The sequence below is a fragment of the Polyodon spathula genome, chromosome 3 (genome assembly GCF_017654505.1).
Source record: "Polyodon spathula isolate WHYD16114869_AA chromosome 3, ASM1765450v1, whole genome shotgun sequence".
Lineage (NCBI taxonomy): Eukaryota > Metazoa > Chordata > Actinopteri > Acipenseriformes > Polyodontidae > Polyodon > Polyodon spathula.
The window spans coordinates 12,950,499-12,968,687 of record NC_054536.1 but is presented as its reverse complement, the minus strand read 5'-3'; the positions used below and the strand labels follow the sequence as shown (position 1 = coordinate 12,968,687).

The 18,189-nt window shown below is 35.6% G+C and overlaps 1 protein-coding gene across 1 annotated transcript in view; it reads left to right on the top strand.

Annotated features, from left to right (window-relative positions):
* LOC121312739 (unconventional myosin-X-like) overlaps positions 1–18,189 on the top strand; it is a 100,175-nt gene that overhangs the window by 33,994 nt on the left and 47,992 nt on the right. Inside the window, exon 3 of the mRNA XM_041244465.1 lies at positions 9,361–9,519. Within this exon, the coding sequence (XP_041100399.1) occupies positions 9,361–9,519 (159 nt within the window). The remainder of the gene's footprint in view (positions 1–9,360; positions 9,520–18,189) is intronic.

Genomic DNA, 18,189 nt, shown 5'->3' with positions numbered 1-18,189 from the left:
ATGCTTCAGAACTGTATACAATGTAATTTATAGTTAGGGCTTCTGTTTTTCGGCTTTTATTAATTGTATTTTTCGATGCTTATTTTTAGCTGTTTTCGTGTTTTATGTAAATTGTTTTTTTTTTTTTTTTTCGGGGCTTTTGTTTTTGATATACTGTATGAAATTAGTGTTTTTGGTTACTTTCCAAAATGCTTGACCGTTGTACCTTCTTTCCTTTGCTGTCTTCCACAACGAAATCCCTAGGTCATGGGCACATTCTTCTGGGTTTTTTGTATGCAGGAATTTTTGTACATTTAGTCACAATTCTATTTTTAATCCTGTATTTTAACTGTAATACAGCTTTAAATCCTGTTAACAAGCCTCCATCCTGACTGTAGTCTTGTTTTAAGTCTTGTTGCAAGCAGAGTCTCCAATAGAAATGTAGGAATGTGCTGTCACTCAGTAGTTGGGACGAGTTTAAAGTATTCAGAATGAATCAGTGATAGATACAAGTCAGGCAGTACCGGGAAATGTATTTATTATTATTTTTGTAGTAGGTTTTATTTTTTTTAATGGGAAAAGGGTAAAGGCACTATGAATTGATTAACCATTTCCAGTTTTTCCAGTGTTTATTGGCTCTCCACCGATTCCGTTATTTTTGTATTGGGGGAGTTTTATCAGGTTTTATTGGTTAAAACCAAAAATCAGAAGCCCTATTTATAGTATACCTATATAAGTTTAAATGTTAATTGGAATAGCTTTTATACCCACAAAGGTTTACCCTTGAAACAGGGATGTAGTGGAGGCTATTAACATGGTTTTACATTTACATTATTACCAGAGCAAGTGTATACTAACTGTATACAGCAGGAGAATGTATGTATTTATTTATTTGGATAGATATTGGATGTACTTAGGGAATACATTCAGATTATAAATTTACCAAATTCCCGTGCCCTAATTTGTGTTTGACATAATTAAAATTAATTCTGTTTAACCTTTTATACAAATAATAACACAAGCTTTGTTTAACAGCCAGAATTCAAAATGATTTGTGACTTCTAGATTGTTTAGGGAAGGGAAAAAGAGAAAGACTTGTACAAAGTTCTGAAAGACTGAACATTTCCTTCATGTGATTTATAATTGAATTTCGAAAATCTCAACAAAACTCTGTTAGATTATTCATGTATGAGAAAGAATTCTACTTTGTTCAATTCAGGTCAGAATAATTTCCAGACAACCACAGATGCCTCTCTGCTTGTGTAGAGCTACCAGTCTAGTCTGGCTCTGGGATGTGGTATAAATGTTCTATGCTGTGATTTAGGGAAACATGGGGGTTTCAGGATTTATCATGTGTAAATTCAATTGTTACAGATCTACTGCTTGAGTAAAAGAAACACAGAGGATGAATCACATACAGAATTTGGTAACTACATTCTAATAACATTTGCCATTTCTATTTTACTGGGCTTAACATGAGAATGCAATAATACAAAAAATAATAATAATAAATAAAAAGCAGCATATTACCCCTCCTAGAAAGAAGATTTGGGGTGCTTGAGAGGAATGTGAAGAGTGAGGACAACCACAAAACAGTGTCATTTCTATGGTCAGACGATTCTTTCAGCTGGAAACAGCTTTGGCTGGATGCCAGAATAAGATGTCAGAACTGGCTTTGATTTGCATTACATTTCTGCCAGCAGCATGCCTCTGTAATTAGCAGCATTTCCTGTTGAGATGGAAGATATTAAATCTTCCTTGGTTCTCACTTTTCTTTTCTTTTGCATTTCGTTTTCATGTCAGCAGAAAATGTATACATCTAATCTTAACGTATGCCAGATACATTTTTATGATAATAGTTTATTTGAAGAAAAGTAAAATAGTTTTTCCCATCAGCTAGATTTGAACATCTTTCACACTAGAACTACTGGAGTGTTTTTTTGGGGGGTTTTTTAACCACTGTATTAAAATGCATAATACAAGTCGCACGCTACGAAACTGTTCTGCGTTATTGTTTGTTTTACTTAAAATTATGTTTGTGACACCATTTTTGCAGGCTGCATGGTACACTTGAGGGACACCTGTTGCAGCACAAAACTTGTGGTGGTTTTGGTAGGGGTAATGATTGGTTGCATTGAATGTTGCAAGTTTATACAAATACATGTGCTATAAAATGGGGTACCTTTAGTAGCTCAGAGACGAGTTTGGGGATGCAGCGGAAGCTTAAGACTTTGGAACAGTAAAGAATTACAGTGCCTGAGATGTGTTTGTTTAACTGTTTTATTTTATACAAGTGTTTTCTGTTTCCCCGTCTTTTTATTTTGAGACCAAGTTCGACTCTGTTGGCTATTCAAGTCCTGCAGTAGCTGGCTTGCTACACTATTATTATTCCGTAATTATTTTTGTTTTTCAATATAATTATACAGGACTGAAAAAAATGTTTTATTGTGAACAAAAGCTCAAAGGATGGAACTTATAACTGGTCAAAATGTGGATTATTCAACTGTTCAAAAGATGGAAAGGTAAAACTGTTCAAAATGTGGAATGTAAAAAAACAAACCTTGTGGAGTCTAGTTTGTGTAGTCAACACGATGCCACTTCTGTCCATGTGCAGTGTACTTGCCACCCACTTTCCACAGTTTGTGTTTGTCTCTGTCTCAAAATGTCTGCAGCTTTATCACTTTTGTTATCACTAACCTCATTGTCATTAGAGTAAGTTTCATCACTGTCTTGGTCTTGCACATTTTCATGTCCTGATAACTCCTGAAAGTACAGTACTGCAAGACTTGCTGGGCAGTCCTATGTTGTGTTGGTCAATTCATTTTGTTGATTAATAAATCGTTTCTGAAAAAACTCTCCTGTAGTAGCTATACAAAATAAATGCAAACCTTTTTTCAGCAGCTTGATCATGTGATCGATCTCATGTGCACTAAGCTAAACCCACTGTTTTTACCAGAGAGGCAATATGGTCTTGTGGTTAAAGTTCAGCGCTTGTAACCAGAAGGTCATGGATTCAAATCCCACCTCTGCCATGTGCTTCAGCTTGTGGATCAAATGTTAAATCAATGTCCTATTGTAAGCAACTCTGCATATAGTTCACAGCCTACCACTGTAACATTATTTGTGATGGTGGTCCACTGTGAAAGGAGCTATATAAAAAACAAATTTATTATTATTGTCAAAATGACAGCTCTGGTCGTTCTAGGTAATAACATTTTATATCGGCATAATTGTCTGTAAATTTAAAAGGAGGAGGAAGCCCTGACACTTCAGTTGATAGTTTAACCATATATTAAGTTAATTGTGTTTGTTTAGGAATGTGTGCAATATGTGCTAAGGCCTTTTTCTCACGTGAGGCCTTCAATGGTTAACAAACAACTTGCCATAAGAGTCTAGTCAGCAAGTTCTCACAGAAAAGAATGCTTTTGAGTGCATGATTGACATGTCAAAACATGACATTAATCCTCTTCAATTTGTGCTAGTCATGCATGAAATATGAACTGTAAAATACTGTAAAAAACAAAACAAAAAAAAAAAAAGGTTTGAACAGTTGTGCAGGTTGGTCCCACCATATGCTTAAGCTTGTTGGCTGAGAAAGACCCAATTCTGACTAGATTCTATGTGCTGTACTTAAAGGCACAAGTAAAAAGGGTTGTGCAATTTCAAATGATGTTCATGGCAGACCTATAAACTGGATTAGTAGGACTATAATGAGTTTGAAGTTAAAATGATTATCTTGATAGCTAAAAGGAGTTTAGTCTCCTCCATTCTCCACCTGTATAGTCTCCATTCAGAAGAGCCAGCTCAAAAATATATATACTGTGTGTGAGATATTTTGTTATTACTGTACCAAAACTTTACAAAAAACACTAGTATGTATGTATGTATGTTTTTTTTTTTTTAATACAAAACCATTAATGAAACCACAAGTAACTACTGTGTACTGTAAGATGCTTTGCTATCAGCATATCTGTACAGATCACAGTTGACATTGGATAAAAAAAAATAATAGTTATGAAATAGAATTGTTTTAAGATTTGTCAGTTTCCTGTTATTTAATACAGATAGCAAGTAGTCAAACTGCATTAAACCACAGAATGTGTAAAATGACTGTTGTACTATTTATCATGCGGTCTGATTTGGGTTTGGCTATTGTAAAAAGAAAACAAAACAAACAAAAAAAAAACACACCTTTACATTTCCAAGAAGTAATAATTAAAAAAAAAAAAAAAAAAAAAAGTAGATTTTAGGTTGGTGTGTAAGTGTGAATAAATTGTTACCTAAAACAGAATTGAACTGAAATGTAGATCTTTTTTAGCCTGTTTTCTAATGAGTGAAAGTGTTTTTTCAAATATATTTCTCAGGTAGTCTAGCCAGATTTTCTGCAGACAAAGCCAGCAACAGAACCTATCACTGGAAACCAAAAGCATCCTGATTCTTTTTTTTTTCTTTTGTTATATCATGATTGAATGCTGAGAACAGGCAAGAAGCCAAGAAGACAATCGTTTAACATTCTTATGGTGCTGTTAGAAATTCACTGATTTTGTGTGAAAAGTATTGTGTTTTTGTCTCGAGTTGTGTGCTGGAGGGGACACACCCTTTTAAATGATGACAGGCTGCTATTTTATCCATAAATAATCTTGTGTTGGAAGCCAGTAGTTCCCTCCCTGTGGTGGTCGTTGGCTTTTGGTGTTTAGCTCGAGTCAGATGCTACAAATTACAGAGTAGGACTCAATACTTGGCTTTCTTAGGATTAAAATACAGTTTTGATTCATCTTTAACATTTCTTGCCAATTAATTTTGACAGTGCATTAGATCCAGTAACTCAGTGTCCTCTATTATATTCTTTTAATTCAGACATAGGGCAAATACCACATTATAATTCATCCAAATACTCCCTTGTGGTGGTATGTTAGCCTCTATATGGGGCAGACACTGCTTGTCTTTCAGGCAGCTGGCACACACCCTGGGATACTTTCAGTCTGTGTATAGTCTGAAATGAAATAGTCCCACATTCTTACACTATTATTTGCTGTTCAGAGTGTTAGTTTCAATGATCCTGAGGCTAGTGACTGGGTGTCTGAATATATCTTGAGACCTTATTGATGGAGACAGCTATGAATGTTGCCGAACTGTTGCATCGTTGTGATAATGACCTTACTTCCTGCTACGTGACATTAGATGCACATGGTCCCATCAGGAAAAGATTGAATCTTTTGTTGATAGATGTACAAAGAGGGTCTTTCAAGACACAAAGATACATTCAGTTAAGACCCTCATGATTACATTGTAACAGTTTTTTTTAAACTTTTGCACATGTGTTCATGAATGTACAGTAGACTACTATCTACTTTGGCCAAAATACATATAATATATATATCAATATGTGCAATATTTTATTATTTTAAAATACAATACAGACTGTAAATCGCATGGCAATGTGTTTATGTATTAATTCATGTATGTATTTAGTTTTCAGTGAGAGTAGTGCAGGGAAAAAATGTTGTCCTCAAAAAAAAAAAAAGTTATTGGTATGAAACCAGGATCACCCTGCAGCAGTATTCCTGTTAGCCATTATGGGACAAGATGTTAGATGAGGAAAAAGAGCTGTTGTACACTGTTTAAATAAAATAAAATATCTATAATAGAAATAAACAAAAGAAAACACATATTTTGTCGTTGCAGAATTTGATGGAGCCTACTGTAAATATTGTGTGCATTTTGGTAGAAAAACACTTGACAAGTTATACACAAGTCCTTTAAAAATCTGAAACGCTGATGACTTGGACCCAGTTTAGCTGTTCATAAGCCTGTGTTATTGAATCACGTTTTTTTTTTCCGAACGGTTGTCAGTGTTCGTAGGAATGTTGAAATCTACAGCAACATCTTTCATTTTCTAGTACAGCTGTGCTTAATCACCCCTTTCTACACCTCCACTTTTGTCTGCAAAGATAATGCATGTTTCTTGCACTGCTTCATGGAAATTGCATTTATGTGTGAGCACTAGGGCAACTTTAAATCTGTGTGTATGGCAGCTTGAAATGCATTATAGGATCAATAGTCTCAAAACAGCACTAAAATACAGTGCAGAGGCGTTGATCTGGATACAAGTCAATACATTTCCCAATACCCTTTACTCTCAGCTGTTCGAACTGCGGCAGTTAATTTTATTCAGCTTTTTCTTCCTGAGGGGGTGGGCTTTAAAATATTTTTTAAATAACAGGAAATTTGTGTCGAGTGAATTCGTATTCTAAGAAGGAATTTCCAGTGAGCGGCTGCTAAGTTTGGCCGTGACAATGTAGAAAATCTGTAGCATCAGGAACGTTTTTTAATCCGAGTTTCTTAATAGGAATTGACTGTATATCATAATAAAAAATGACATGACAGAATCATATACAACACACTTACTAGGAGTATAAACCATGAATAAATTAAGTAGAATTATATATTTATGTATGTGTGTGTGTGTGTGTGTGTGTGTGTGTGTGTGTGTGTGTGTGTGTGTGTATACACACATACATACACACACACACACACACACATATATACACACATACACACACACACACACACACACACACATATATATATATATATATATATATATATATATATATATATATATATATATATATATATATACACACACACACTCCATGAACGTTCTTATAGTACTGTTGTTCTTCTAACATTGAGGATAGCAGAATAACTTATCGTCCCTGAATAAGTTTTGTGGGTTGTTTACGGCTATCCTCATGAATGGAAGTTATTCAATACTACTGTATATCTCTCATGCTTGTTGTGTATTAGAAAACAATCCAGGACCATCAGCCAATCGCTTCCAGGATTAGACAGTAGAAGCCTGCTGCTATGTCACAGCATCAAGTGTGAATCAAATTTCAAATCAATCCACTCAAGTACCAGCTTTTTAATTTTTATTTGCTGTATTGAAAGCTCCGTTCACATCTGTTTGACTGCAAATACTAAACTAAAACACAAATGGTCCAAATGTATTTTATTATCCATCCAAAACCAACCAATAAATACTATCCACCAATGAAAGCAGTCCTGTTCCTGCAACTCCCAGCCAATCACAGCCTGTCAGCTAGACAGCATCATTCAATAGCAAAATGTTTTATTGGCTTCTTACCCGTTCCCAGTATTCATTCATGATATAACAAAAGAAAGTAATATTGCTCCATGGAGGTATATGGGACTGTCCAGATAAACTGGAAGTAACTCTGTCATTTTTTTTTTCTCATATTATCTATGTGATCCTTTATGAAAATGTTCGGGACTATTAGCAGAAGGGTACCTGATGAATCATTACAAGTTAAAGGTAAACATAGATTTTAAAGAGTTGTTTTAAAGAAAATAATGAGAAAAATAGTTTTCTAATAGCGCTAGTTCCTTGATTTAAAGCTCTACCATGTGGTAGTTGACCTAGACTTTCGTTAGCTCCCTCGCCTGCGGCTCAGGACGCACAACTCCATATAAATTATTCCTAAAAGCTGTATCTTTTTTTTCACGTTTTGTAATTTTTTAACATTCCCTGAGCTGACATGTTAATACCTAAGTGGTCACCCAGAACAGATTTTATTTTTTAAACCTAAAAAAAAACAACCAGATGTTCAGAAAATTCCATTTGCAGAATATAAGACAATGTAAACTAAAAATACTGGCTTGTCAAATTTTAATGTATGTACTGTATGTATGTCATATTTTACTGTATGTAAAATATGTCATATTTTAAAATAAGAAAAATCCTTGCCGTGTTCTCTCACTGTTGTAAATGCAAACCTAAATGGGGCAAATTTTGATGATTTGGAACAGATGGCTGCTCTGATAATCCACACAGACAGAAATATTGCCTTTGTTAACCTGCTACTGATTAGGACACACATACAGTTAAACCAAAGTGTTGTCTGTGTGGAGGGGGGTCAAAGTGAAAACAGTGTCATTGATGACATTTGAACATTAGTATAATGCAAACCTCAAGCAACATTCCCTGTACTGATAAATGTACAAATAGATCCTGCCTTCCAGTTTAAAACAATAGTTCAGGATGAACAACCAAGAACACATGATACTTACCTATCAGCTAAATGAGTATTAAAGACTGTCAGGTGGGATCCTCTACCTGTGTTTAAATTAGTTTGTAACCATCCCAGTCATTCCAGCTTGATCTTGACTTTGGGGTGCTGTTGGGGGGTGTTCCAGTTTGTAGTTTCCACAGTCACATGGCAAGGCAATAGTCCCTCAACCACCCCAGTAAGAACAACATCAGGCTGTATCCCATTTACGGTGCTCATAATTATTAAACAAACATAATTTAATAAAGTAGTCTCCACGTATAGGAACACCTCCTAAGAGAAGACTACAGCTAAGAGAACCAACTGTGATGAATCAGATGTTTCCCATTGTAAGTGCTCTGCCTAAAGTATCAGGAAATTTGCTTAAAAGAACATCTTTTTTGGCACCGAGAGCGATTAATTCACAATTGATATAGTATTGTTTTGTAACCTGATAACTCATCATCATCAAACTTAAATTCAAATGGTTTATTAAGTCTTTTCAAAACTGACTTGTCATTGCGAGATTGTCTGAAAGAACTGTGATTGGTTTACTCAGCCTTTCCAGAACCGGTGTTTTTTATCATTGACTCATTTTGTATTCCGATTTCGATGAGTGCACCTCATGCAAACAAACACTGGTGCTTCTCTTGCTACAAAATGACATGCAAACAATTGCCGCTGTTTCTCTTGCTACACAAAGTTGGAAAGTGTTCGAGCTGTGAAAAAAAAAACCTGAATCAGACACAAGTTGCTGAGCAATTTGGTGTTTACATTCTGGTGAGTTGCTTCACCATTCTGTTAAATCGTTTTGTGCTTGTCTTGAATATTGCTCCTGTACATGTATTCATAATTAATATAGAGCTGCTGCTGCATTTAAAGTGTGTAGGGGTGCTGTGTAATTTAGTTTGACAATTACACTTGTCTTGTTGCTTTTCTCTTACTAGCTCAGTTCATTTCATATGTTGATGCACGTGCATCATGACAAGTAATACATTTATTTATTTATTGATTCATATTGTGTCTGGTGGTCAGCTCTCGCTTGCTTCCCGAGGCATGTTCTCTTATCCGAAAACTACTGCAACATGTCTTATTTATTAGGTGTTGTGCTATGTATTTATGTATTTATCTTAAACTACTAGGTTGTGTATGCCACATTTTTTTCAACAGAATGTTCCGATATTTATGTGTAGCGTAGTTTTTTGCTTCAGAATTTAGTATTTAGAAATCTGTGTTTAAAGTTATGGATAACATGTTGTTCTCTGTGATTGTGTATTTAATTTTGCATGTTTTTTTTTTTTTACTCTAGGTATATACCTACAAACTTAACTCCCTCACTCCGCAAAAGTTGAATGCCATGCATTCAACCAGTATTGAAGGAGTGGAAGATATGGCAGCGCTGGGTAACCTGCACGAAGGGGCAATCATGCATAATCTGTACCTACGATATCAACACAACATCATTTATGTAAGTCTTGAATAACATTGTCATATATATATATATATATATATATATATATATATATATATATATATATATATATATATATATATATATATATATATATTAAAAATTGGTTCGATCTGATCTGAGATTTTACAGTTCACTAAAACAATACGATTGGGCATGACCAGATTGTGGATGGCCAAAAATACAAAACAATTGGCGACAGCATAAAATTAATGCTTTTAACGGAGCATTGAAGATACAGTATGTATGGAACTAAATATCAGTCAAAAGACAAAATAGTTATTGTAGCCTTTGAAAAAGAAGGTACAACAGAATGAGTCATTTACATCTGGTTCATTATTTACAAGTCATGCACAAAAGTGCCTTCTCTGGCCACAGCATTGCATTTAATTTTGAATTTACTGACTTTCCTTGATAAAAACGAACCCTGTGAAGTTACCAGACATCATCTGCATTTGACCAACTCTGAGGACACCTGGTTTTCAGTCATGTGTGTCAAATTTCTGTCAAAATGTTGGAGTTTCATTCTTTTGTGTAAATGTGCCTGTCTGTTCCTCACTGGTTGTACCTGAAATATGACCTTTATGTCATTGCTTTTAAAGTGGAAAACTTTATATGGGAAATATTGGTTTATACTATTAGGCTTGGTGAAATCCTGTTTCGAGAGCCATACACATGGCAGCATTTTGAATGGAAACCAACTCGCTGTCATACACCACTAGCATTTATGAACTGGCAGCATTACTATTTGAAATAAGACATTCTCTAATTTTTTCAGGGTCTGAGTCGGACTTCTTTCAATGTGGACATTGTTTAAAAACCAAGAGAAATAGCTTGTTGGGTGAAAGTTTGTCCTTTTAGATCTATTTTCATTTGAAATGTAGGTGTTTATCAGAAACATTTTTTTTTTGTGGTTTCTGAGCTATACCAGGAACATAGAATCAGTGGGAAACAGTGGAGACAGATGACGTGCACTACCCACTTCTAACACAAACATGCTTGCTCTAGCAGTGAATAAAAAGAGAAGGTCACCATTAACTCAGTCCATTGGTTTTTGCTTGAAGCACCCACACTCTTTCTATGCCATGTTTTTTTCCCTTTGCTATTTAGTGAACAATTCATTATTCTGTCATATGGACCTTTTATCCTTCAACTTCGGTGTTCTTGGAACCCTGTTATCGTACCACACAATACAGTAAGACTCCAGTTGATTTAAGCACAACGTTTGCTTTATTATGAAGAAATTAGCTCTCACGTGACTCTGCATGACATTGCTTATGCTGTAGGTCATATAGGTAACACAGTGCTTTGCTCCACATCCTACAGATTGATTATGTGATTACTTTGTGCAACTGGGTGATACATGCATAGTGCACACTATTCATTTTTTGTTGTTCAAAATATGTTCAGTTTAAGGTTTCACTGTAGTCTGTGTGTATATGTGTAAATTAAGCTTTAAAAAAATACTCTTCTGAGAGAAAAACAATAAAACTAAGTCAGAATGCAAATGCACCAATATTGTAGATTTAGAAACAGCATTTGCCTGTTTATCTACATCAAAATATAATATTACTATTTGGCATTTGTTAATTCAGTAAAAAAATATTCAAGGTTAAGAATGAATCCAGCAGACAATGCTAAGTATGCACGTGTGGGAAGCTGTCTTGTGCGTTTTAATTATTAAACAAAACACTGCACACAAAACAAAATGGCACTTTGGCCAAAACAAATAGACAAAACACGGCGAACACTAAACACACAAGTATTGATTGCTTTTTAGTTTTAATTTACTCTTCCTTCTCTCTCTCATTCTTTCACCCTGAACACCTAAACGTGAGTGAGTGATTAGTGCATCTATATATAGAGCTGTGCTGGGATTCAGTTATTAATTAATCATTCACTTGAATCCCACCACATGAACTAATTTGTACAATCCCCGTGCCCACATACTAATACAAATTTTATCTGCCCGTGAAGTGATTGTGCAATCCCTGTGCCAACTATACATTTGAAATCATTCATATTACATAGCCCACTTACCCCGTGCACCAATATGTTCACACCACATACAACATAAAACACAAAAACTATGCAGAGGGGTGGGCAGCCTGCCACAGCACCAAATTACACCTTGATTTTCATTCACAATTTTCACCTATTTCACTTTGCTCTACTATTGTGCCCTATTGTGAAATAAATATATGTTGCAGATGCTGACACATCACTTTACAGCTTTTCTGTGTAAAGTGTATTATGATTTTGTTATGCTGGGGGGGGGGGGGGGGGGGACTTTGTTTCAACATGCACCATGAATAACTGATGGAAAAGCAATGATATTCCCCTTCAACCTATTTTCCAGTTTTGCTTCAGTGATGAGGCATTTCAGAATTCCCTCCAGTGCTGGTAGTCCTTGGGGGAGGATATGTCAGTTGGATCCGTTAACTCCAGTCTGGTTATCTTATCCACTCTGTCCAGTTGTGTGGGAAGCCAAAGCATTTCAACTGCTCTGCAAGTAACTCAATCCATGCTCTGATAACAGTTACAGCACATTGGGCATGTGCGAGCCTGATGAGTCTATCTTGGGTTATCTAAGGAAATATACTGATAAACCAAAACCATCCTAAACAAACAAAATATAAACAGTGATCGTCATTGAAAGATATTCATCTAGGAAATTCACAAACCCATTAAGTGAATGTTTTTTAGCTCTGGAGTTGTTTTTTAATTTTTATCTGCAGATAACACATTTGTTCTTGAACCAAGCTTGGCAGCAGAAATGGCTGCAGCTGACAGTGCTTGCTTTAAAGAGTAAGCAGCGGGGTTAAAAAAAATATAGCGTTGCACTTCCCAACGTTTTGCTACAACTATTTAAATAACTTAGCTGTTAGTTATCTTTTCAGTGTTAACCCCCTGACAACTTTTTACACTTATAACTTTAAAATCTGATTCAAAGCTCTTTTTAAAATGGCCGCTCTAGTGCACTGATTTAGTGTACTTTAAGGATTATTGCCCACATTGTGAAACAGGTTACACAGCAATAACGATCCATGATTTGCTACGAAACAGAAAAGCCAGAGCACTTGTTATGTTTTTTTTGTTTGTTTTTTAATCGCTCTTCCTGCAGTGATTTCGAGGACGGATCTCAAACCCAAGTGCACTGGAGCGGCCATTTTGAAAAGAGCTTTAAAGTTATAAGTGTAAAAGGTTGTCAGGTACGTTATTTAAACAGTTGGAACAACACATGGGGACGTATAACACTATATTTTTATTTTTTTCAGAACCCCACTACTTACTCTTTAAGAGGTCTTCTAAGTTTGAAGGGAACTTCATGTACATGTTGAAAAAAGGTTTATTTATTTCTAAAACAAAGAATAATCTCTGCAAGGGAACATATGTGTATTGTTCTTGAACTGGGTATTAATGTCAAAATGGTGTTTGCCTCTTTTTTGACATGATAATCAGAATTAGTACACTCATCGAAATTATTGTGTGTAGTCGATGTGAAATACTGGGTGTCTTGTTGTGTTTTTTTGTTTTTTTTAGAAGCGCTTTCAAAACTCACCAAGGAAATATATTTCACTGTTTGAAAGTGCTCATGAAACTGAGACTTTCAACGCATGCACATACTGGTATAAATCATGAGCTTCGAAAGGTTTTATTTATTTGTTCCCTTCTGGTATTCTGGACATTCCTTTGCCTGACTAGTTCGGTTAACTTAAAGCCCTCCTGGGTTCAGCAAGCTTTGACACTGCAAGCGTTTAGCTGCCATTTGCCTGTCATTAAAATGCTGGTCCCGACAGCATGGGGAGTAGTTTTGCTTTCAGGGTGTTGGGTGTTGGGCCTTGCCTTTGGCAGCCAATACGTTTTCAAGAAAATAGTCTTTTGAAGAGAAAGGAAATGAGCCTATGTTTATAAAGATTTAAATTGAGAATGTAGCCCCTTGTCCTTGATGGTAACAATCTGGTGCCTTATTTCTTATCCCTTAACCCAGAGTGAGGGACTTACCGTTTAAATCTCTCCTGCAGAAATTTCACATCAGGTATACTGCATCCAGGGGCAATAAGGAAAACCTTTTTTCTTTCTTTCTTTCATTTTTGTGAAACCAGAATTGCTTACAACTTGTAATTGCTTGAAACCAGTGGTTTGACAGACAAATTCATGTTTAACATATTATCAGTTTCTTTTTAGAACCAAAGCCTGTTGTATTTTGCCACTTAACTGTTGGGAATCGTCACGCTGCTTGAACTGAAGAAGGTCACATGTTCAATGTCCAAATCCATTTTTTATAGAAAAAATAAAAACCTGTTTGCGGTCCTTTCCCATCTGTGCTGGCAATTGGCCCTGCTGGAGTGGCCTTCAACTTGTCACCCCTCTGTGTGTGCTTCATTCAGGGATCGATTAAAAACAAATAACTGATATATGTTTTCCATTTATATTATAAATATTGGAATACATTTGTAGTGGGATTTACAGATATTTCAGGCAATGATGGTAAAATTTGTTTTAAAGTTGTTAATTTTAATCAGGCAGAGCAGCAGAGTAAATGGTGTAATTGCACCATATATTGTAACTGTTCAATCAAGTAATCGGTCTGAATGATCTTCTCAGCCTTTACCCTAGAAGCAGAAAATATATTTGTTTTAAATGAAAAAGAATAAACATAGATATTTCTCAGAACTGAACTTCAATATATGGTTAATGACATCTCAAATAAATTATTATTCAAGGCATGATAAATAAAGCTGGGTTTTTATTTATGCAGATAGTGTGGTAGCTTTGTTCTCTGCTCAGTCAGTCAGGTGGAGTGATGCTATTGCTTTATTGAACAAAGGAAATTGTTCTCTGAATTCTGCAGATTCTGCCACATTTCAGAACGACAGAATAACACGGATGAAAATATAAACAGACGGTCTTCTTTGCAGTGATTCTTAAAAAATGTAATTTAGAAGACACACACATTTACATTTGAATTGCTATTAGATACTGATAAAGCTACATGAAACAGACTGACAATTAAGTATAGCCCCAGTTGAAATATTAGGCTTGATGTAAGCAAGATAAACATTGTGGAGTTTGTACAAAAAGCATGAATGCTGTGTTATTCTAATACGTTGTATGTGGTGTTGAGTTAAAATTGTGGCTGTTCCTTTCCCAGCTTGGGAACTAAGAACAGCCTTGTGTATCTCATATTCATGTAATTTGTTGTAGATATTATCACCACAGCTGTTTTATACAGTCGTTGCCAGTAGCTGTTTTAAGTATAGGCCTATGTAACAGGAGGTCCTGGGTTAAGTCTATTTTAATGACCTAAACAGTGTCAGATCTTAATACCCTTTCACTCAACAGTATTACTGCTGGGGTTTTCCTTCAGTGGTGATTTACTGTCATTTTTAGAACAGGGATTTAAGGATACACTGATTTCGATACCTGTTTTTCTTCATTATTAATACCACAATTGTTAACCAGGATTTCTGTGCACTTTACGCTTTAAACAGAACACATCACACCAACATTGTATTTGTATATATTTTGATAGGTAATACATCCTACAAGAAGTGAATTGAGCATAGCACTGGTAAATCCAATAGCATGTGACGGCATTGATGGGTGGATTTACTAAATTAGAGGTATTTAGAGGCTGCACGACACTAACACTTGCATTTGATAAAGATATACATGTTTTAAATCTACATTTTCAAGCTTAAAATCGTCTTATAACAAATTATATTTAAGTATTAATATTGCACTTTGTTTAACATTGCAAACATGAATTAAAACATAGTTACCATGAAAAACAATGAGCTGTGTATTTAATTTCTCAAGTCAATCCCATTGTTCTTTGATTAAATCTGTAGAGCTCATGTCAGATCCATTACTGATGTTCCATTGGTTGTTTTGGCTGCAGACAATGAATTCATTCTTCCTCTTTATTGATGCCCCACAGTGGTAAAATGGGTCTCTTTGGTCAATGTAAGCCATTGTGGTTTGCTTCAAGAATTATTTATTGTTGGCAACAAACTGTTTTTTGATAAGCAGTGTTGGATATATCTCATAGATATACTGTGGCAAGCGAGTCAAGTTCTCTGTTAGAAAGACTTGCAGATCACTGATACAGTATGTTCTCAACACTGACAGGCAGCAGGAACCATTTCCATGCCTGGGTTTCAGCACAGACGTTTTGTAGTTGGTTTAAGGTCACCGGGTTTGCACTGCACTAATTGACCTCTCGTTTAATTGGGACAGCAGCTTATTCAGGATATTTTTACTCTCCCGAGGTGTCCAGATAGAGCGGCGCCAACAGTACATCTGTCAAACTGAACAAAATGTGGCAGCATTAATCGGAATAGAGCTACCTTCAATCACAGTTTTGTTTAATGTGTCACTTACAGTAATTAGACTATGTTAAAGCATGTGTGGTGCTGTATGTGACCGAAATAGGACATTGAATCTGTGACATCTTTGTGTTCTTGGTTTGTTTGTTTATTTAGTTCCTATTTCACTGTAAAGCAAAATGTTTGAACTATTTGTATAAAGTATCATTTTTAACAGTCATTTATTTTGGCTATAGTTCAGACAAGTTCAAGCTGCAGGAATGTTGATCCTAGGGCCCTGGCTGACTGTCCTCAAGAAGGAAACCATGACTGTGAAACACTACAACCCTAATGGTCCCAACAGGCAAAATGCCAATATTTATAGTAAAATCAGTAATTGGATGAAACTATTATTATAAAAAGTGAAAAGACATCAGGTTACAATCTGTCTTTTTGTATATTTTTTGTTGATTAGGGTTATTCTGAGAATCAATTTTTAATCTGAAAAGTTTACCCCAAGTTAGACTTTGATGTATGTTCAATGTAGAAAATCATCTGCACTTGTCATTAGTGCTGCTTCGTACTGGTGCAAAAAAAGTCGTAGATCATGAAAGTAAAGGTCCTCTCCTACCTAATACTTGAGTCTTATTGGGAGGAGCCTGGCCCATGCAAAAAAATAGCTGCTTTTCAGTGGGTTCTCGTCATTAGTACAACCCGGCAAAAATCTCGAAGCGCTTGCTTTTTTTTCTGTTTACACTGAAAAAATTACTGGGCATCTGGAATCTGCTGGAACAGTACTCAATTGGTTTGAGAAAGTTTCTATACTGCGGTGACGCTCCTGGGATTGGAATGTTTTGCCAGCTAGCTTTTGTAATGAGGTCTTGTTCTCAGGTAAACACTGAGCAGCTAGGCACAACAAAACAAAATCTGCATAGAAATTGGGTTTATTTATGTTTAACTCATTGAGTCTTTTCCAGTGATGTCTCAGTATTGTACTGGACACTGTAAGACATGGTTAACAGCTAGAACCATTGTTTACAAATAGATACAATACAGTATATTAAGAACCTGTATCGTATCCGTCTCAGTCATATTTGATTTGCTGGTGGGAAGCTTTTTCAATACATTTTTTACAAGTAGTACACAATGTTTTTACTGTCGAGTGTTTTATGGGATTTAATTTATTAATTAGTATTCTTGGGATAGAATATGTTGTAAACTGGAACTGTACAGGTGATTTTATATGTAATTTTAGGGGTTTGTGAACCGACAATTGTATTTGAGTTTCAGAATGAAGCTGTTTATTATTTTAAACCTTGTCCATTCAAAACTTTTGTGGCCACGGAAGGTTATTGTTGTATTTAGCTCCTTTTCAACCTCAATCATGGTGACTTGGACCAAACAGGAAGGGTGGTAACTACAAGAATGAGAGAGTTGTTTAGCACATGTGAACACTTAATTGAGTGTAATAGTGTTGGAGCTCAAATCAGCAGCAACAAGTACCACGTAGGGTATTCTGTCCTTATAACTCACCCTACCAAGTTACATTCTAATGGGTTATAGTAGTAAACTAGTCTATAGTTATTGAGAGCAAAAAAAAAATACTTTGCCTGTAAATATGGCTGGGTTTTCTCAGTGCCTCCTGTATTTTTTTTTACTGAACCATTTTATGTTTGGACGTGGTTTGTGGAATTATCCCATACTGCCCAGTAAATTCTAAAATTAACAGTAAATTGGCCAAATGGTTTTGCAAAAATAGATTTTTAAATTGGTTTTTCAGAGTCACCTCCCCTTGCCAGCTGTTCATATGTTTACAGTATATGCACCCCACCCCCCACCCTCCAACATGAGAGTAACAGGATGGGATAGAAACGGGGTCTGTGGAGTGTTACAGTTTAAGATCAGTTTCTTTTTGCAATGAAGTCCCATACACTACTTACAGACCATGAAGGTCACTTGTAAAGAGCTGATTTGGGTCAGTTGTTTTTTTTAATGTCAACCTGGCAATGCGAGAGAATAGTTGCCCCAGTGTGGGTTGAGAGGCATCTAGGAGATGTGGAATAATACTTGTGTATGGGGGGGGATTTTATTGCTTGCATTTAGCATAGGTTCTATTATTGTGAACCACCATTAACGAATCGGTCAGAGGCTACAGAATCATTCACAACAACAAGATTGCAAATAACATTGCAGTAGGGTCCCTGCAATTCTGGTAACTCATCCTGTAATAAAGTATGTTGTGTATAGGGTGGCTTTTATTGTAGAAGTGATGTATTTTGGGTGTGAGAACTGAAAAACAATGCTGAATTGTTCTGGCTGCTCTATTGGTGCAGAATAATGTCTCTTGTATTAAGAG